The sequence below is a fragment of the Vanellus vanellus genome (assembly GCF_965231255.1).
Source record: "Vanellus vanellus genome assembly, chromosome: 28".
In the NCBI taxonomy this organism is placed as follows: Eukaryota; Metazoa; Chordata; class Aves; order Charadriiformes; family Charadriidae; genus Vanellus; species Vanellus vanellus.
Window position 1 is genome coordinate 581769 of NC_138933.1, and position 21052 is coordinate 602820.

General features: G+C 56.3%; 1 protein-coding gene across 1 annotated transcript; it reads left to right on the plus strand.

Moving 5' to 3' along the window:
- Positions 1-471: 471 nt before the first annotated feature.
- On the plus strand, positions 472-20701 carry VDR (vitamin D receptor). Its single transcript, XM_082496342.1, has 8 exons — positions 472-622; positions 6997-7127; positions 15494-15678; positions 15870-15993; positions 17094-17265; positions 17795-17946; positions 18361-18477; positions 19526-20701. Exons 1-8 carry the CDS (start codon positions 474-476, stop codon positions 19783-19785), a joined length of 1290 nt encoding a protein of 429 aa, XP_082352468.1. The 5' UTR covers positions 472-473; the 3' UTR covers positions 19786-20701.
- Positions 20702-21052: the final 351 nt, after the last annotated feature.

A 21052-nucleotide genomic window follows, 5' to 3' on the forward strand; every position in this document is an offset into this window, starting at 1 on the left:
CACGAGGGAAATTCTGCGCCAGCGTCCGGGTGGCGTGACCTCTTTCCCTGTGGTTTTGCAGCATCGATCTGGGTGAATTCTGGTCCCTTCGAGGCTTTCTGAAAACAAACATGAAGGAGTCGGGGGAGAAAAAAAGACACTGATCTGGGTTCGGGATACGCGATAGGAGTTCTCTCACTGGTGCACCGCCGTAAGCATGTGTTGCGGTGCGTTTAAGGCTGGGGGTATGGGAAGGGGGGGGGGATCAGCCCCGGTTTTACTGGGGAGATAAGCAAATGTGTACGTGTACTAAAAACTAGCTAGAACCTGCTTTTTGCTGGTGTTAGTGCATAGAGCCAAAAGGAACGCAGAAGTTTCTCTTGCCAAATCGCGTTGAAGTCAAGGAAAAATACTTTATTTGCATCTAATTTGCTTTTCGTAAAGCTGTCGCAGCTTTACAAAATAAATACCTGGCTTTCTCTGCTCTCCCAGACATGGAGACCGTGGCTGCTAGCACGTCGCTTCCCGACCCAGCCGGCGAGTTCGACAGGAACGTGCCCCGTATCTGTGGCGTCTGTGGGGACCGTGCCACTGGCTTCCACTTCAACGCCATGACCTGCGAAGGCTGCAAGGGCTTCTTCAGGTGAGCGAGGGTCTCTGGGGAGGAGGAATCTCACTCCGTAACCAGCAAGCCTCGAGGAGCAGGCGATCCCATCCTCAGGGTGGTGCCTGGCTGCTGTTCCAGTTACCTGCCTCCCTACGGAGCTGGGCTGCGGCCAGCCTCACCAGACCTGTGCCCGCCTTGCAGGCAGCTGACATGCCTGTAAATCTTGATGACGGAGAGATCGCAAACTACGTGGCTTGCTGTGGCACCCGGCTACGGGGAAATAGGTTGTTTTCCCCATAGCCAGAGATCTCCATCTGTCTGGGAGCCTTGCAGAGCTCCACGTGCTGTAGAGGCAGGAGCGTAGGAGCATCTAGCACACTCTGGATGGCACCTGGGGAAGAATACATCTGAAACTAGCAGTCTTTTGAAAACTAGGCTGGTAGGATGGCCACAACCTTCTTTTCTTGAAAGCAAGCTGCCTCTGATGCCTGCTCTGAAGCTCTGCACGCTTGTGTGTGGAGATGCACGGGGTCCTCTGCCCACCCGCTGGAGGGGGCACCGAGCTCTTACCAAAATCAGGCAGGCTTTCACTCCCAACTCTGCCTCTTGGAGGGGCTTAAAGTAGCTGTAGGCTGCATAGGCAGCTGGTTCGAGGCTTTTTTCCACCATCAGACGGGAGTTTTGAGTGGCCTCAAGCTGGCCCTCAGTAAGGCAGGAACATCTCCGAAAGCTGCCAGGATCTCTGAGGCTGTCGAGTTTGTAGATATTCGTTAGTGGCTCGGTTGTACCCCTGCGTCTGTCGAGGCGATGCTCCCCTCCAGCCGGCGCTGAACCCTTCACGTGGGAGTTGAGATCGCTTGCCCCAAGTGAGAGAATGACTAAGCGCTGGTGAAACGAAGCGAGATAATGACTGGCGTGGGACTGGCTGGGAAAAGCCTTGCTCGAGTATTTTGCACTGTGATGCGATGGTGGCGCAGGTGGCTGTGGGGTTGCAAACACCGGGGCGCACAGCTTTACGCCACGAGCTGGGCTCTTACAGCAACCAGAGCTTGAACTTTCACAGCAAAAGTCCTAACTCCTCCTCCGGCAGGAATTTCGGGGCTAGATGGGGGGTTTTCACATACCACAGTCCTGCAGTCTGTTTTCGAACGGGGCGGCTTCGCAGCCCGGCCAACCTGAGCGACAACATTTTCCTCAATTGCTGCCGCTAAATGAGTAACTCTTCTTTCAGGTGCTCTCCTCCGCGCTCTGGTCTGCTGTCCCTCACCTTCCCCATCCCCATTGTGGCCACAGAGGCAGCGGTCCGGCTTTTGACCTCTGAAATGGCCGGTGCTGCTCCACAAACCCTTCTTGGGTGCGACGTGGCTCTTGCATTAATGTTTCCCCATCTCTGTTGTCACACCATTGTAATCGTGCAAGAGGTAGAACGGTGACAGTATTTCTCAACAGACATCTTAACGATGTGAAAAGCTCTCGTCTTCAGCTCGCCCTTCATGCCCCATATAAAGCTTTTATTTTCAATTTAAGGCTCTTTACCGCTTTTTTTATCCTGCTTTCCAGGCACCTTCTCCCCAAGCTAGGCCTTGGTGTGTTCCCTCTTGCTTACACAGGCTTGTTTACGTGCCACTTTCAATCACTGAATTAATTAATGCTTGCTGCTGCCACAGTATCTAAGTGCTTTCTGCATTAAGATATAGCAGCACTGCCATGGAAGAGCCCGAAACCCTAAAGCTCTCCTAGAAAAGCTCTTCATCCCTTTGCCAGCACCTTGGGGTTTATAACGGGCTGTGCTTGTACTTGCTGGTTTTCAACTTCCAGTTTGCGCTCCCTGAGCAGGTCTTGGGGGGGGGGGGGGAGGGGGGGGAAGAAAGAAATCACTGCACAGGTCTGAGTTTAGGGCGGCTGATTGCGCTTACCCGGGAGGTCACACTCGCAGCCTTGGCTGGAAGGAGCTAAAAGAGTTGAGCGGCTGCGAACACTGACCTGCAGCAGCAAAACCATAGGAAGGTTTTGGAGCTTTTTCTGAGTGCTCATGGGTGATAGACGTGACTTTGTCTCCTCTGTGGGCTGAGCTGAGACCGGTCCCCGCGTACCCGGTGGTACGAGAGGGATGCAGCGAAATGCAGCCTGAGCCTTGGCTCGCTGCGGGGACTGCAGAACTGCCGGAGGACCTCCTGGTGGATCTCACCTGCCTTGGGGACGTACCTGTGTGACACGATTCCCCCGCGTGAAGTCCCACCCAGGAGGTCCTGGGTTTAATGGCTCTATGAAGGGCATTGGGAATTTATCGGCATCTCTGGGCGCTCAGACCTGCACGTAACCTGCAGCACAAACAGGCGTGAGGCAACCTTTGGCCGCTGGCTTCCAAGTCCACTGTTTACTAATGATGCCAACGGCAACAGTAGCCTTTTATTGAGCTCTGCTGTTTGCTCGGGAGCTCTTGAAAAGCGGCTGAGCAGGAGTGATTTATTCTTCTGTGACTTGGCTGAAGCATCCACGGTTCCTCTGGCTGCTTCTACAGTCCCAGTTTCTCCCCCAGCACAGTGACACTGGGCGTTAGTAGCAGAGCTGCTTGGAAAGGCTCTGGGTATTTCAAAACCTCTGAAGTCCCCACCCATCCTGTCTGCGTCACTGCATCTCCCACTCCTGCAATCCTCCCCGGTTCTTCACCATGTTCTACACAAAACTTCTAAAATAAATCCATCCCCTCCTCCAAGGGCTGTCTCGAGATATTTCAGGGCAAGGTGCAGTTCTCTGGAGGGTTCCTGGGGTCAAAAGTGGGGTTGGAGCTGGTGGGATTTGGGGGAGAAGGTGCAAAACGGGTGCCAGAGAGCTGCAGCTCTGCTCCCGGCATTGACTTGGTGTTGGTGTACCTGTTCCCTGGGCGGCTGTCTAAGTGTAATGGGGGAGAAATTGGGGATTATCCTACCCCAAAGGGCTTGTGATGGCTGCAGGAGGTGGTGCTGCTGCAGCCTTGGTGCCAAAATGACTCCTGGTGTATGAGCCATGTGGTGGGTGACAGACAGGACGTGCCAGGAAGGCCACAGCGGGGTTTGGTTATGAGTAGGGTAGTTTTCAGGAAACGGTATTTCACAGGTTCTGCAAATATGAAAGTTGTGTGTATGGAAAGCCCATTTTGCTAATTAAAAAAAAAAAAAAAAAAAAAAAAAAAAAACAAAACAAAAAACAACCAAAAAAAACCCCCAAACTTAGAGAGAGTTACTTGGAAGATCAATCCTGTCTGGTAAAGGGGAAAGACCGAGCACAGCACTGCCACGTGGTGCGGGTCTGGTCCCGGCTTTGCCCTGCCTCCGGTGGGGGCTGTCGGGCTGCAATTTGCCGTCTGGCTGATACCTAACTTCACATTTCTGATAAATGGCCCCAACATAGGAAAGACATGGACCTGTTGGAGTGGGGACGGAGGAGGCCCTGGAGGTGCTGGGAGGGCTGGAGCCCCTCTGCTGGGAGGACAGGAGGGGAGAGTTGGGGGGGTTCAGCCTGGAGAAGAGAAGGCTCCAGGGAGACCTCAGAGACCCTTCCAGTGCCTAAAGGGGCTCCAGGAGAGCTGGGGAAGGACTTTCTACAAGGGCATGGAGTGATTGGATGAGAGGTAATGGTTTCAAACTGGCAGAGGGGAGATTTAAATGAGATATTAGGAAGAAATTGTTGCCTTTGAGGATGGTGAGCCCCTGGCGCAGGTTGCCCCGAGAAGCTGTGGCTGCCCCATCCCTGGAGGTGTTCAAGGCCAGGTTGGACGGGTCTTGGGGCAACCTGGGCTGGTGGGAGGTGGCCCTGCCCAGGGCAGGGGGGTTGGAGCTGCAAGATCTTCAAGGTCTCTTCCAACCTAACCCATTCTATGATCACCTAAAAGCCATTTCATGGAGGTGCTGAGGTTCGCTGCTCGCTCGGTGGGACCATCGGGCATAAGTCTACCAAGGATGGAGCTCAAGTGCTGCAGTCGGGGGGTGGTTAATGACCGGGTTTCCTGGTTTGCGGAGCAGGTGGTAGGCAAATCAAAGTCCTTGCTGCGGCTGGAGCGTTCCCTGGATCTGTAGGGCGAGACATAGCCAAGATGGTCTTTTTCTACCCCCGTGAGATGGGCATCCCGCGAGCAGCCCCGAGCGATGGCCGTCGCCCCTCCGTGCCCAGCAACCCGTGCTTTGCAATACTCGATTTGCCCATGGCGAGTGATTACGTTGGGGAGCACGTATGGGGACACTGTCCCTGTTTTCCCCAGCCACCCTGACCTCGGAGCACATCGCTCCCCGCTTGGCAAACCCCGGCTTCCCCTGCTGCTGGCCGTGGCCCTGTTTACTCTCACCCGCCGACTGGGTTTGCGCAGGGAGGGATCTCGTTATTTTTAACATTCGGCAGCCCGCCTGGGACACGGATCTTAAACGAGCCTTGAAATAGCTAGTTCTGGAGCTTTATAAAAATACACCGGAGCCAGACGGCGTGTGCTCCCGCTGTGGGGTGGACGGCTGCTCCCCTGCGCCGCTGGTGTAACTGGGGGTGGCCCTCTCGTAGCCAAGAGCCGCCAACCCTTGGGGCAGAGAAGCGGCTTCTTAGAAAAACCCTCTATTGTGCCCGGCCGCCCTGTAGTCGAATAAACTGCAATTTTCATACCAAACCCGTAATGTTGGCTTGCCCTCGCGCACAGGACATCTTTCCCTGCCCGAGGCCCTCGTGTTTCTCTGGCTTGTTTGTGCATTCCCCAGCTTTGCCCCGGGCTGCCGGCGAGGCAGGGGGGGATGAGGGGGGGGGGAAGGATGAGCCGCCTGCCCTGCCCCATGTGCTCAAAAACAGAGTCGCTCGCTAATACTGGGAAATTTGGGGGCGTTAAGTTGCAAATCCTGATTTGCCCCTGAGCTGAGCAACGTTTGTTCCCCGTTCCTGGGGGAGTAAAGGTCCTGCCGGTCTTGGTGGAAGGGGGGAAACCCAGAAAAAAGCGATAAACTGAAAGCCAGTTGCTGGGTGAAACAGGAATTGCTTCGTGTAAGGCAGATTACGGAGGGCTCTGCCACCCGCCTCTCCTGTATTAGTTTTCCTAAGTGCATTTATTCATCTGTGAGGTGAAGGGAGAGTAAAGCCTCTTTGTTTACATCGCCCTTTCTAAAATAGCCTCTAATTGCACTGCTACGTGTCACTCGGGTCTGCAGCCCGAGAACATATTTTATATTTATACCCTCTAAGCGCGGGCTTGGTGCCCTTCCTGGGCTGGAGGGGCCCCTCTGCCGTCGCCCTCAGCCTGCGCTCGCCCCTTCAGCGCGGCCACGTCGTTTGCCCGCGGACCACAGAGTTCACACCCCATCAGCTCAGCTTCGCCGAGGGGTTTTACCGCTAGAAGAGCGACTCTTTCTAGCAGGAGAGTCGCCGCTGCGAAATACCGCGTTGGCTTGGTGGCGGATTTCTCGCTGTTATACCTGAATCGCCCCTCTTCTCTGCTGCATTTACCTCTCAACGTCCTCGCTTTGATTTTTCCAGCCCGGAGGTCCCTGGGCTTGATTTCCCTCTGCGTCTTCATTTAAAGCGAGCGGCACCTTTAGAAACGGTCGCAGATCCAGAGAGAAGCTGCGCTCGCTGATGGCAGATCCTTGAGCAACTTTCGCCCAAAGCGAAGACGCGGCTTCTCCGAAACGCGGAGGAGAAACCGCCTTCGACGGACGGGCTCAGCTCTGCCTGCAATGTGTCATTAGTGGATATCGCGCAGGACGGCCCCACGGAAAGGCGAGTTGTCGCTGGGAGCTCTGGCTTTGACCCTTTGTACTTGGAAGATTTACAGGCCCGATTGCAGCCGTGGATTAACGTGGCACGGTGTGGTTTTGGTAAAGAGAGGGTCATTATGTTAAATGTTGTTTCCCTTGTATCCTGCAGTGAGATTTCGTTCTCCTGCACGCACAAACATGCACTCCAGCCAGTTATTCTAGCAAAGCCGGACTTTAAAGGTCGGTAAATGTTTAATAACACGCGCCGCTTTGGTACATGCCGGCCTCCACTCTGGTTTCTTTTGCTGCTGGTGGGGGTTTCTCTACAATCCTTCCACCCTTCTTTTGGCCTTCAAAACCCGAAAGCTGTTTAACCTGTGGTTGAACCCCCGGGCTGTGTCCTTGTAAGAGGTTCTCCTTTTCCGTGCTGTCCGGCAATGCCCAAACCTCTGAGATCGAACCCATAGATGTACCCAACCAGATATGACTTCTCCAACGTAGTCTTCAGGAATGACCAGCTGAGCTGAGCAGAGTCGGGTCAGAGATGTTTCCAGCATCCTCTTCGCAATCTCCCCCCAGCAATTTGCTGTCTGGAGAGCTGGATTTGTGCTTGCATCTCCTCCCGATGTTTGGAGCAGCCTCTTGCGCCGTCAAAACCAGTGTTGATTTGACCTAAAACATCTCTTTTGCCCCGTTCCTCTCCAGGAGAAGCATGAAGAGGAAAGCCATGTTCACGTGTCCCTTCAACGGTGACTGCAAAATCACCAAGGACAACCGGCGGCACTGCCAGGCGTGTCGGCTGAAGCGCTGCGTGGACATCGGCATGATGAAAGAGTGTGAGTATGCGGACACGCGTCCCGTGGGGATCGGCCCGGCTTCGCTCTGGGATGGCCTTTTCCTTCTCAATTAATGTGCGGTGCAGAAGGCAGGCGTGCGGGTGTAAAACCCGAGAGCCCTACAAGGACTCGGAAGAGGATGCAAAGAGCAGGGGACGTGGTGCGTAATGATTGCGAGGAGCTCGTTTAATGATTGAGGCTGGTCCTGTGGTGGTTAGCGACCTGGGGAGTGGCTTTTATCGGAGCCGAGTCACCTTTGCTGGCTCTTGGGGGGGGAATCGGCTTCATGAGAACATCTGCGGCTGTTTCTGATTAACTCCCGGTTACATCGACTGAACTCGCTCCCATCCTGCCCGTGCAAAGCCGTCGTCCTCTCCAACGCGTTTTTGCATGCTCCTCTCCTCGCTGCATCACAGCATCCCAGACTGGGGAGGGTCGGCAGGGACCTCTGGAGCTCATCTCGTCCCACCCGCCGCCAGAGCAGGGGCACCTCCAGCAGTGGCACAGGACACCTCCAGGCAGGTTTGGGATGGCTCCAGAGGGGGAGACTCCCCCCCCATCTCTGGGCAGCTGTGCCAGTGCTCTGCCGCCCCCACAGGAGAGAAGTCCCTCCTCAGGTTGAGATGGAACTTCCTATGGTCACGTTTGTGCCCGTTCCCTCTTGTCCTGTCACTGGGCACCACTGGAAAAAGACTGTTCCCACCCCCCGGCACCCTCCCTTTAAGGATTTATAAGCGCTGATAAGATCCCCCCTCAGTCTTCTCTTCTCCAGACTGAAAAGCCCCAATTCCCTCAGCCTTTCCTCATCGGAGAGATGCTCCGATCCCCTCATCAGCACTGAGGAGATCCCCTCTCAGCCTTCTCCTCTCCAGGCTGAACAGCCCCGGGGCTCTCAGCCTTTCCTCAGCAGAGAGGTGCTCCAGTCCCTGAGCATCTCCGTAGCCTCCGCTCTTCCAGCAGCTCTTTGTCTCTCTTGAACTGGGGAGCCCAGAACTGGACACAGTGCTCCAGATGTGGCCTCACCGGGGCAGAGCTGACCTCCTCGCCCTGCTGGCCACGCTCTTCTTAACGCACCCCAGGAGACCATTGGCCCTCTTGGCCACCAGGGCACATTTTGGCTCCTGGGCAACTTGTTGTCCCCCATCACTCCCAGGTCCCTCTTTCAGAGCTGCTCTCCAGCAGGTCACCCCCTAACCCGGACCGGTACAGGGGGTTATTCCTCCCCCAGTGCAGGACCCTACATCCAAACAGGGAGAGCTGAATGAGCTTCCCCATAGCAACAATAATTTCCATTAGCATGGAACTGGCTTGGATTTTGCTCTGTGACACCTTTTGGGCTTTTTTTTTTGGGGGGGGGGACGACACACCCTTATTCTTGCAGCACAGGTCCGTCTGTCCAGCCACGTGCACAGCAGAGACTTAAGTAAATAGCAGAGGGAAGCAAAGTAGTTTTTAACCCAATCCAAACACGCTAATGTTGTCCAAATATTTATTTTCTTCAACTATATTTATAGATAAGCAGCTTTTAAAAATAAAATCTGTTTGACACACTTCCTCCTACATGCTTTCCACCTCCAAAGTCTTCAGGAGAAGGCTGGTGTTCGCGTAGCATTCAAACCAAAATAACAGCCTTCTGCTAGGAGACATTGCAAACAGGACGTCACGTCCTATGATTGATGGACCTGAAAATTTGGAAAATGGTAGCGGCGCTCGTTTCCTTACGTGGCGAGCAGAGAGCAAACAGCGTTCAATGTCACCGGGTGCCACCAAAGCACCTGGGTCCTGCAGAAAACCAGAACAGGCAAGCGTTTGCAGGAAAAAATGCCTACATTTCTAATTGTCCCAAAGATCAAGCAGATCCCTGATGAAGAGAAGATCCCTGGATCTCATTCTTTTAAAGTAGCATCCGTGTGCCACAAAGAGAGAGAAAAAGACCATATAATACACCATACGTACCCACGTTTTGGGTGAGTACGAGCATGTGTGAGCCCGTGGTAGCCGGTTGGTGCGGTCCATTTGGCGTAGCCGTTGCTAACGAGGGAAATGTGTTGACTCGCACTGGTTAATTACCCAGGAAGGGCCGGAAAATTCAGCGGCAGCGATGCGCGGGGTGTTTGCACCCCAGCCGGGGTCAGGTCCCAGGGATGTGCACGCTCTCCCCAGGAGTTAACTTGTAAGCGACCTCGTTAGCAAACTGTTACCGGATTAACAAAACCTAACCGAAGGAGACTAAAAATAGCCGTCCTGTGGACTTTGCTGCTGGTTAAATGAAGGGGAACGAGGTGTGCTGCTGTTATTTTTAGGTCTTGAGGGGGGTTTGTGTCTTCTTCAGGCTGTCGTTGAAGGCGCCGAGGAGCCCCATGGGCAAGACTGAGCCAGTTTGACCCCACTGCTGATGGGATGTGAGTTGGAAGCAGAAATGAGGGAGTGAGATGGGGATGAAGAGGGCAGACCCCGGCAGACCTTGTGTCTATGTTAGTTTGGGGTCTAGTGCAGGCAGACCCTTCTCCATCCCCGGAGCGTGGGGTGGTTGGATGGCCTGGATGATTTTAGACGTCTTCTCCAGCCCCAAACCACGCAAGGCTGAGACCTGCGGCAGCGCAGCCGTGCTGAGGGTCCCTTCCCCGGCGCACGGTCCAGGTACGGCCAAACCTGTGGACCAGACACTGCGGTGATGGGACCAGACACTGCGGTAATGGGACAGCGTGTGTTGAAACTCATACAGAGCAAAAGCCCTGAGCCACCAGTGCTCCCCAGGGAGCTGGGGACGGCATCGGGGTGGCCACTGTCCCATAGTAGGGACCAAGGAGGGGAGGAGGTGGAAGCTGGAGGGCAGCCGAGGTTACGGCCGTAAGGCTGGAGCAGGATTTATAGCCCCGCCGCCAACGCCTGGGTTCACCCCAAGCTGTCCGCAGCCAACGTTAGCAAATAGTTGTGGTTTTCTGCCTGTCTTATCTGCGCAGGGTAAAGCGGGGGGCAAGCTTGCAGGGCTGCGGGGTGGGCGGTCGGCGGAGGAGAAATCCACCTCGCAGCCCGAGCTGCGGTGTTTGGGAACGCTCCTTTTGCCGCTCTCGGGAGCGGTTTCCCTTCGGATGGCTCCGAGGAGGGCAGATCTCCAGGCTAGGGATGCCTCGGCTGCCCTGTCCACTTGCCACTGGCTTCTCCTACGATGATGCTTAGCATGAATGTACTTTAAAGCAGGGCAAAGGGTTCGTTGCTGGGCTATCCTGCCTGCTTTAGCATTGTTTTGGGTGGCAAAATGCTGAAGTTACCCCTTCTGCCCTGCAAAATTGCCTTGTGCCAACTGCCTGGAGATCGGGAAGGGACGTCCGTCCCTCGGGGCCGTGATGGCCAAAGCACAGGGCGTTAGGTGGACCCGGGCTCTGCAGCCACCCATAACCTTTGGGTTATTCACCCCTCAGCGTCTCTGCCCCTTCTCCCCCAACCTTTAACAGCTCCCCCGTGTTCGCGGCATATTCACGCAGGGACGAGGGACAGGTCGTCTGTCCTGCGCCGTCTAAGGGTGTTACTGCAAAGCAGGAAGATAAATTATGCATCGCCAAATCGAGTGGCCGGAGGGACCCACGGGCTCCCCGGGGCTGTAGTGGTCTCATGGCATTGAATTTATTCTCTTCCCACCTCCTTAGTTGCTGCTGGGGAATTTTTTAGTGCTTGTCGCGGTGCCAGTCAGCCGGGAATCAGTGAATCTCCTTGGGGGGGTCACCAGCCGTGTGCTGGGGTGGTTTGTCCCCCTGCAGCCGAGTCCTCGGACATCGGTGAAGGTGGTTGCAGCTAAACTCCCTCCCTGGTGCAGCAGCAAGGTCTAGAGCTCGCCTGGGGTCAGCGCCCCGTGGATCTTCTCTCCCCTTTTCCAAGGAAAAGGCTTGCTGGGATCTGGTCATGGTCACGAGCAGCTGATGCTCAGCATCCTCACCACGAGGCTCCATTTATGATCTCAGTGCTGAAAATCCCCAGAGTGGAGGAGAAAAGAAAACAACACACAAACCATCATCTCAGAGCCAGGGAGAGGAGCAGAAACTGGAAGGAGATTGAGCAGAGAGAGGGGAATTTCCCAAATTGGTCAGGAGAGGAGCGGAGATGCTCGGGGGAGCCGGCAGCGCGAGGGCAGCAGGAGCCGGCAGGGTTACGGTTGTTTAGGGTGGGACTGTGAGACGAGGGCAAGCAAGGAGGGAGGGAAGCGGCCTTTCCAGCTCTCCTCCGCTTCCCGGAATAGGCGGTGATACTCAAAGCCAAAAAAAAAAGTCCCTGCTGCCCCAAACGTGGAATGTGTTATTCCCCGGCCCGGGAGCCGCTGCACGGCAGCGTTGTGCAACATCAGCCTCTGGGACGCACGCTGACACCGGCGACTGGCCGAGAGGCGAAGCAGGAGCGCGAGAGGGAGGGAAGAGTTGTGGCCATCCAGGAAAACGTCGCTCGGCGGCGGGCAGCGTTCGCAGGCTGGCCGGGAAGCGTCTCTGCTCCCCATGGGCTCGAAGCACGTGCTATAAACGTCCAGCGTCCTCTGTAATTACAGCGGGCTTGGAAGCCGGCAGGGGCTGAGCATCTGGAAAGCCCCCTCTGAAATCTGTGCAAGCATGGCTTCGGTTAGCCGTGTCGCAGCTGCGTCCGAGAGACACGACCTCCTTGGCGGGAGGAGAGCAGTAGCCGGGGGGGGACACTGCAGCTTCTGCCGCTGCTGCGATTTGCTCCGGCGCAGGTCCGGGACCTGCCATTGAAATCGCTGCTGCTTGCCCATCGCTGCAAGCTTTCTTCCTCTCCGCTTTCCACGCCAACCCGTGTGCTGTAGGAGATGCACGCCGTCTGGCCGGCCTGTGGCATCCCGTTACACCCCCTCCAGCCATCGCAATGTTTGTGTTCCTGTCCTGCAACATGGTTTTCCCGGCCATGCCGCCCCTTGTCCCATCCCTGTCCCCGCTGGCTGCGCTGCCGATAACACCTGCAGGGGTTTGGCTGCCTTTAGAAATGCTTTTCCGATGACGAAGGCATCTCAGGGTGGTCACAGCTGGGGTTTGGGGCAGGTCAGTGGGGAAAAAAGGTGCGTTTTGGGGAGAAGCAGCAGGGATGAATTAGGCTTCGCTCCCCGGCTTTAAAGGGTGAGTCTCAGGTATTTACTGCGTGAACCGGTGCAGAGCGATCCTGGGCATCCTTGGCAGTTAAGCGAGGTCGCAACGCCCTGTGGGGCTGCTCAGGGGATGATTCCCAACTTGGATGCATGTGCCTTGTCCCTATTAAAGCGCGTCTTTTGCTGCTTGACCCTCATCTAGCCATGAATCGCCCTAAAGCTGCTCCTGCAAGGGGTGTTTCTGCAGCCCTCACCACGGCTCCTGTCCCAGCGAGATCCCGGATGCCACCTCACCGTGACGGCCGTGCCAGGCAGGCTGTCCCATGGCGGGGGAGCACCCACGGGGGCTTTTTGCACCCCGGGGGCTGGACAGTGTCTCCCAGCTCCGGCTGGGGCAGGTAGAAGCACCCACCATTCAATGAAATGCTCAGACTCCATCCAGTGAACACGTCTCACGCCTGATGTTTCCTAAACTCCAATTTTCCTTTATCATAGCATCAGAGCATCGTCTAGGTTGGAAGGGACCTTTAAGATCATCGAGTGCAACCGTTGTGTTTGGCTGCTCTTTCCTCGCCTGACGGAGCGAGTCCACCTTCGTGCTGCTCCACACCATCCTCCAGTGCTTCCCAGCCCCTGGTTTTTGGCCGGGGTTGCAGGGTTGTATCCTCTCCCGGCCAGCTGCACCCTCGCCTGTTACCCTCGGTGTTGGCTGTGGCTTTCTCTGCTGCCCTTGTGGTGTCTCGCAAAGAGGGCCAGCGTCTCTCTGGAAGCGATGGGCAGATGTTATCTCAGCCTCTGCACAGACTTTGGGTCAGGGCAGCCCACAAACGCTCAGCCACCTCGCTGGTCGTGCCAGGAGTCTGCGGCTGGATGTCTCCGGCTCAGCATTCGGGAGGAGATCGGATCTGGGGTGTGAGCCGCGATCTTGAGTGGAAGGTGCTGCTTCCCGATCCCATATTCCCCCTGGAGGCAGGCAGGGATGTGGTGGGCAGCATCCGTCCTCCTGTGAGTCCAATTAGTCGAATCCTTTTCCCTTTATAAAGCAGGCGAGTCACGGCCCTGACATCCCTCGTCCGTGTTACCACCGGTCCTACCGAAAAGCCGCTCCTCCGGCACAGCTAGGCAAGGCGCCTTTCAGGTTTGTTGCTCCCCGGCATCACCGGGAACGATTTCACCAGAGACGCCGGAGGCGGTTCTCAATGCGCAGCGCTGATGCCGGGCTGTGTCTTGGCTTGCACAAGTGCTGCTGTGTCACGGCACGGGCATTCACAACACCGGACGAGCTGGAAGAGAATTGCTGATTTTTTTTTAAACACCCACGAGGCTTTCTTTGGGTTTTAGTCTCCCGTGGGCTCCAGCAAGTCCTATCAGAGCATTAAACACCAAACCCTGGACGTGCTGCCGGCCAGAGCCACGGCCGGTTTATGTCAACATCGCTGGCAGTTTGGCAATGGATTCGCGGCAACGTGCAGCCCACGTGCTCTGCCGAGCCTCAGTGCAGCCCGGGGACGTGCAAGGGAACTGGATGCTTCGTTGCACAAACCCCGTATAGGGAAATCTGGCTGCCTTAAGGGATCGTGGCGGGGAGCACAGACCTCGCCAGCGTTTGTGATGCTTTGGGAAATGCTTTTGCTTTTCATCTCCTACCGGAGTGAGAAATGCTGCCGCCTCGCTGTTTCAAATCTGGTCGAGGGCTGGATTTCCTAAAGGTGGGTGGGAAATCCCAAGGAGGTTTCCCTTGGAGTCTTGCCCCAACACAGAAACATCCTCTTCTTTCCAATCCGCTCTGCGGATGCTTCCTAATTCTGGATCTGAGCTTTGCTGGGTGTAGACACCTGCGGTAATCCCTTCCAAAGCCTCGATGCTCAGGACAGACTGTGCTGGCAAAGACTTTGACCACCACGACCGCAGCCCAAGTGCTCGGCTCGTTGCCCCATCCTCGTTCCCAGACCCACGTGGCTCTTTCCACACAGATGCTGCCTCATCTACGAACGGTTTCTCTTCTTGCATGCAGCGCCCAGGCGGATCCCATGCTTTTGTTACAAAAGAACCAGGTCAGGAGACGTCAAAATCCGAATTTCTCTCCCCAAATAGTCGCGCTGTCCCACGCAGAGCTGGCCGACCGTGGCAGCGACCTTTCCGCCCGAGCCTGTCGTTCCCGTGCTCCCGAGATCTTCAAGTCCCCTCTGAGATTGTGCAAGTTTGAAAATGTATTGGAAAAACGCTGTCGGCTAAAGGTGGCAGAAGGGAGCGGGGACTGCAAACAGTTCCTTGCCTCGAGCCCTGTGACCGTGGCTCCCGCTGCCCTTCGCCAACCTCTCGGCCCAAATTCCACCTCGGCTCGCCTGGCGTCAAGTCTTTCTGCAACCCAAGGCAGGCAGAAAGCCGCCTGTCATCAGATAACGTGCTTGGGGTTTGGGTTTGGTTTTGGTTTTTTTTTAATGACTGGTTAAAGGGCTAATAACGCCTTGAGGAATGGGGTTTGCTATTTTTAGGAGTCATCGGTTGATGTGTATTAAGGAGCTTTTGTGAACGTGTGACTCTTACGAGGACAGGGGGTTGGCTGCCCCAAGAGATCATTGTGGATCCCCCGTTGCTTTTCAACCCTGTGAGGCTCTTCAGGTCTTTAAGCTCTTTTTATAAAGGCAGGATTTGAGCCCAAATTGCCTGTGGGTGCTCCCCTTCCCTAAATAAATGGAAGAACCCTCACGTGCCGCCTTTGACTCTCACCCTCGGCTGTCGCCCATAACACAAGCCATAAATACCCAACCCTGGGAGCGCGGGTACGTTGATATATCCCCTTAGCTTAAAAATACTTGCGATGCTGCAGCATAGCTGCTGGGTGCCCAGACGATGGCTGCTGCAGCGTGGTCGCCGGACGCGGAGGCTGAGCGGTGCCGCGTCGGGCTCCCTCTGTTGTCGGGCGCTGAGGGCGGCGCTGGAGCCAGATGAACCCGCTGGCCTGCCTCTCGCAGGATCGAGATTTCTTTCACCTGAAAGCCCAGAGCAAACAGCAAGGCTGCAGCGCAGAGCAGACGTGTGGTAGCGCTGACGTGACTTTATTACACCCGGTCCTTGCCTGAAAGCACCCAAATGGGCTATAAACTGTCCTGGTCTCGTAGCGAGAAGCCGTGACCCGGCAGTCGAGGACAGGAGTGGGATGGGGTTGATGCAGGTTCAATAATTGATTAGCAAGGTGATGGGGACACTGGCCGCAGTGGCCCAAGGTTGCTTCAGTCCCTGTTTCCTGCTCCTGTTTCTGACGCTTTCCATGTCCTTGCAGTTATCCTGACGGATGAGGAGGTTCAGAGGAAGCGCGAGATGATACTGAAGCGCAAGGAGGAGGAAGCGCTCAAGGAGAGCCTGAAGCCCAAACTCTCGGAGGAGCAGCAGAAAGTCATTGACATCCTCCTCGAGGCTCATCACAAAACCTATGACCCCACCTATGCCGACTTCACCAAATTTCGGGTACGTCTGGGGCACGCCGGTCCCGATTCCCATGCGCAGGATGCACAAACCCATTTCATCCCACGACTTCTCATTTAGAGAAGAGTTAAAAATCCCGGTGCAAAAACCTTGATGCTGTTGGCAGCAGGCGAACGACTGCCATCCAAATAGCTCTCCCAGCCCCGTTCCTCATGTCCTGCTCTCTCTTCCAGCCCCCCGTGAGAAGCAACTCTAGCAGCAGGGGAGCAGCAAGGTCCTCCTCCATCCTCACCCAGGACTTGTCATCAGAGGACTCCACCGACCTCTTTGGCTCCGATGCCTTCAGCACGTTTCCAGGTACCACACTCACCTCTCCATAGGTGACGGGGGTAGAAATGCAGCAGCATTAGCTAAGTCTGGTCCTTCAGACCCTTGTTTTAGCTCTTCTGGGGAGTTTATTTAACTGTAAGACCCTCTTGGGGGTGTTGCAAAGGTTTTTTGCGAGCAAAAAGCACTAAGTGCTTGGCTGGATCGTGGTCCTGCAGACCTCTGTGTGTCTGAGCCCTCCAGGGTGGCCAAGAGGAGTGTGAACGTGAACGCTGGGCTGCATCATAGGATCGTAGAATGGTTTAGGTTGGAAGAGACCTTGAAGATCTTGCAGTTCCAACCCCCTGCCCTGGGCAGGGCCACCTCCCACCAGCCCAGGTTGCTCCCAGCCCCATCCAACCCGGCCTTGAACACCTCCAGGGATGGGGCAGCCACAGCTTCTCGGGGCACCCTGCGCCAGGTGCTCACCGCCCTCACACTCAACAATTTCTTCCTTAGATCTCACCTAAATCTCCCCTTTCAGTGTAAAACCATTCCCCCTTGTCCTATGTCTCCCCTCCCTGATCAGGAGTCCCTCCCCACTCTCCTGGAGCTCCTTTAGGCACTGGAAGGGGCTCTCAGGTCTCCCCGGAGCCTTCTCTTCTCCAGGCTGAACCCCCCCACCTCTCCCCTCCTGTCCTCCCAGCAGAGGGGCTCCAGCCCTCCCAGCATCTCCGGGGCCTCCTCTGGCCCCGCTCCAACAGTTCCGGGGCCTTCACCCCCTGAGCCGGAGGCAGCACTGCGGGGGGGTCTCTCCAGAGCGCAGCAGAGGGGCAGAATCCCCTCCCTCACCCTGCTGGCCACACTTCTCCTGATGCAGCCCGGGATGGGGTTGGCCTTCTGGGCTGCGATCACACACTGCCGGCTCATGTTGGGCTTCTCATCAATCAGGACCCCCAGGGCCTTCTCCTCAGGGCTGCTCTCCAGCCATTCCCCGCCCAGCCTGGAGTTGTGCTTGGGATTGCCCCGACCCAGATGTAGGACCTTGCACTTGGCCTGGTTGAACTAGGGCATCGTCGCTGGCGTTGTCCCCTCACCCGTCATGTCTGGCCTACAACCGAGGTACCCTCTGACCGTCTCCCTCTCTCCAGAGTCTGTGGAGCCCCAGATGTTTTCAAACCTGGTCCTCTCCGAGGAGAATGACGAGAGTTCTTCCATGAACATCGACTTATCCCACCTTTCCATGCTCCCGCACTTGGCCGACCTGGTCAGCTACAGCATACAGAAGGTGATCGGCTTTGCCAAAATGATCCCGGGATTCAGGTGAGACGTTTGCTCCCATATCCGATGCCCGTGGTGGTTTTCCACTCTCAGGAATCCCGTCCTACCCTTCACAGCCAGATCATTTTTCTCTGTTTCATCTTCACAGCTGTCCCTCAGGCTCTGTTCCCTTCCCAGGTCTGTTCCTACTTTCGCGTTTTCTGTCTCTCCTCCTTCCTGGGGTTACTCCTCTCCTGTCTTTACCCTCATTCACCCACGCTCTTGTCAGAAAAATGCTTGAGCTCCTAAGATGCTCGAGGCCATATGAGTGGTCCCCATCCTGGTTTGTGAAGGACCTCAGGTCCTGTTTAACTCCAAGCTGGTGCCGGGGGCTCTGGGCAGTGCCGCTCGACAAATGTAGCTGCAAAAATACCTCCTTGCTTAATCACATAGAAACCCGGGGTGAGGGAGAAGCTGGGGTGCCCCCAGTAAAGCCACTGGGTTACTGCTGGAGAACCCGGCGCGTGGGTGGCAGGTTTCTGTTCCTTTGCTCACCGGACAGGTCTCACGTCACCCTTTTCCCCCTGCCCAGGGACCTGACAGCAGAGGACCAGATTGCCCTGCTGAAATCCAGCGCCATTGAGGTGATCATGCTGCGCTCGAACCAGTCCTTCACCCTCGATGACATGACGTGGACCTGCGGCAGCAATGACTTCAAGTACAGGATCAGCGATGTCACCCAAGGTAAAGGCAGTGCCGGGCACTCTCCTGCCTGCTGCGGGCTAAGAGATGTCATCTCAGCCTTCAATTCAGATGCAAAAATGAAGTTCAACAAGGGCAAAGGAGATCTGCTTGCGGGGAGGGCTCTGGGGACACGAGGTGGGCTTTGTGGTGCTCGTGCGGGACGCGGGGCAGCATGGAAGCAATGACAAGGAGCCAAAATGTCTGTAGGTTAATTGTCTTTATAGATTTCAAAAGCTCCATCATCTCCTGCTTTAGAAAAAACGCTGGGGAGAAAAGTACAATTAAAAAATGATGGGTTTTCAGCTATATCTAAAGTTCTCTTCCACTGTCCCGGCTCTCTGCTGTGCTGAAAGAGGAGCTGCCGAGCTCCACGCGTGTCCCTCAGTTGCGCTAAAGGTCCTTTTCTCTTCCCAGCTGGCCACAGCATGGACCTGCTCGAGCCGCTCGTCAAATTCCAGGTTGGCTTGAAGAAGCTCAACCTTCATGAAGAAGAGCACGTGCTCCTCATGGCCATCTGCATCCTGTCCCCAGGTAGGAGGACACTCGCCCCCCAAGGTCACTAACCTGCCAGGTTGTGGCTGCAAAATCCCCTCAAATGTCACCTTTCATAGAATCAGGGAATGGGTTGGGTTGGGATGGACCTTAAAGATCATCCAGTGCCATCCCTGGCCTTGGGCAGGGACACCTTCCACCAGACCAGGTTGCTCCAAGCCCCGTCCAACCTGGCTGGCTGGGAGAAGGGAATCATAGAATCATGGAATCGTAGAATCATCTAGGTTGGAAGGGACATTTAAGATCATCGAGTCCAACCATCCACCCAACACTGCCAAACCCACCACTAAACCGTGTCCCTCACCACCACATCCACCCGGCTTTTAAACACCTCCAGGGATGGCAACTCCACCACTTCTCTGGGCAGCCCGGTCCAATGTTGGATAACCCTTTTGGTGACGAAATTTTTCCTAATATCCATCCTAAACCTCTCCTGGTGCAACTTGAGGCCGTTTCCTCTTGTCCTATCACCTGTTACTTGGGAGAAGAGACTGACCGCCCCTGGCTACCCCCTCCTTTCAGGGAGCTGTAGAGAGTGAGAAGGTCTCCCCTCAGCCTCCTTTCCTCCAGGCTGAACACCCCCAGTTCCCTCAGCCGCTCCTCAGAAGTTCTCCAGACCCTTCTCCTTGTGCTCCAGACCCCTCACCAGCTCCGTTGCCCTTCTCTGGACACGCTCCAGCCCCTCAGTGTCTTTCTTGTTGTGAGGAGCCCAAAACTGAACATGGTATTCGAGGTGGGGCCTCACCAGTGCCAAGTCCAGGGGTGACGATCACTGCCCCAGTCCTGCTGGCCACGCTATCCCTGATACCGGCCAGGATGCCGTTGGCCTTCTTGGCCACTTGGGCACACTGCCGGCTCATATTCAGCCACCTGGCGACCAACACCCCCGGGTCCTTTTCCACCAGCCCCTCTGCCCCACGCCTGGAGGGTCGCAGGTGGTTGGTGTGACCCCAGTGCAGGACCCCACACTCGGCCGTGTTGAACCTCATAGCGCAGGGAATCACCTTTCCTCCCTGATGTTCTCCAGATCGCCCCGGCGTGCAGGACACCTCGCTGGTGGAATCCCTCCAGGATCGCCTCTCGGACATCCTCCAGACCTACATCCGCTGCAGACACCCTCCTCCCGGCAGCCGCCTGCTCTACGCCAAGATGATCCAGAAGCTGGCCGACCTCCGGAGCCTGAACGAGGAGCACTCCAAGCAGTACCGCTGCCTCTCCTTCCAGCCCGAGCACAGCATGCAGCTCACGCCCCTGGTGCTCGAGGTCTTTGGCAACGAGATATCCTGACTCCGTCCCTGGCGCTGAGCACCCACCGGGAAAGGGATAAGTCAGCCTCGGCTTCCCCGAGGCGGCGAGCGGTGAGACGTCACCCTGGGCAGGAGTTTTGTACATAAAGACGGTTCGGTTTCACACTACTGGAGGTCCCTCTTCGTCTTCTCAGCCACGTCGGCCGAGGTTTGATCACTGCGGAGCAGCGACAGACCCAAAATCCCTGCGGTTTTTCCCCCCGCCCTCCCCACCGCCAACTCTGTGAGCAGCTTTTCCGCTTCTCTGCCGTCCACGAGAGCTGACTTATCCCTTTATGGATGTTTTTGAGGCCGGGCTGTGTGGAATCCTTTCTTGACCCGAAAAATGGGGCAGCTTGGAAGGAGGAGGTGTTTTTGTCGGCGTGGGGAGACGGACTCGGGGCGCTGCTGAGCCGTTGGCGCCGTCCTCCGCTCCCTTCCTAAAATCTGCAGCGCTCGCCTCCCCTCTCAATTTCAAAAAGGATTGCAACCCCCCCCAAATCCCTGCCAGAAAACGCCGTGGGATGTGTCCCACACACACATGATTGGCTAAAACCATTCCCGTGGGACCGGGACGTGGCCGGAGCCGCCCCTGTCAGCCCCGAGAGGGGGATTTGGGGCCGGGGGGGCTGTAATGTGCCTTCCCGCCTGCCTTTGGGGTCACCCCACACCCCTGTGCTGCCGCTCTCGGGAATGACACACACACACCCCCCGTAGCCCCTGATGGCGTCACGGTAGCCACCGCGGTCCCGGGGTGGCTTCGGCACCGTGGAACCGGGCGCTGGAGGCTGCTGGGTGTCCCCGTGTCCCCTGGGTGCCGGAGGGGGGGGGGACAGGGAGCAGGGGGAGGCTCCTGTCCGTCTGTCTGTCCGTTCCCCACCGGGCCCTGCGGTGTCAGGGAGGGGACGCAGCTCCTTCCAAATAAAGCTCTGGCTTGGGAACGGCGCCTGGGCTGGTCTTTGGGGGGGTGCGTGTCCATCTGTCCATCCCTGCGTGGGCCGTGTCCGTCTGTCCAGGGAGGGCTGGGCAGTCCCTGTGCCCATGTGAGTCAGTGTCCACCAATGTCTGTGTGTCCCTGCATGTGTCTGTGTGTCCCTGCATGTGTCTGTAACACCTAACCAACCCCCGTGTGTGTCTGTCTGTCCCTGCATGGGCCGTGTCCGTCTGTCCAGAGGGGGTCTGGCAGAGGTCTAGGCCAGGCAGACTCTGTGTCCTCATATGTGTCCGTGTCCACAAGTGTCCATGTGTCCCTAAGTGTCTATGTGTCC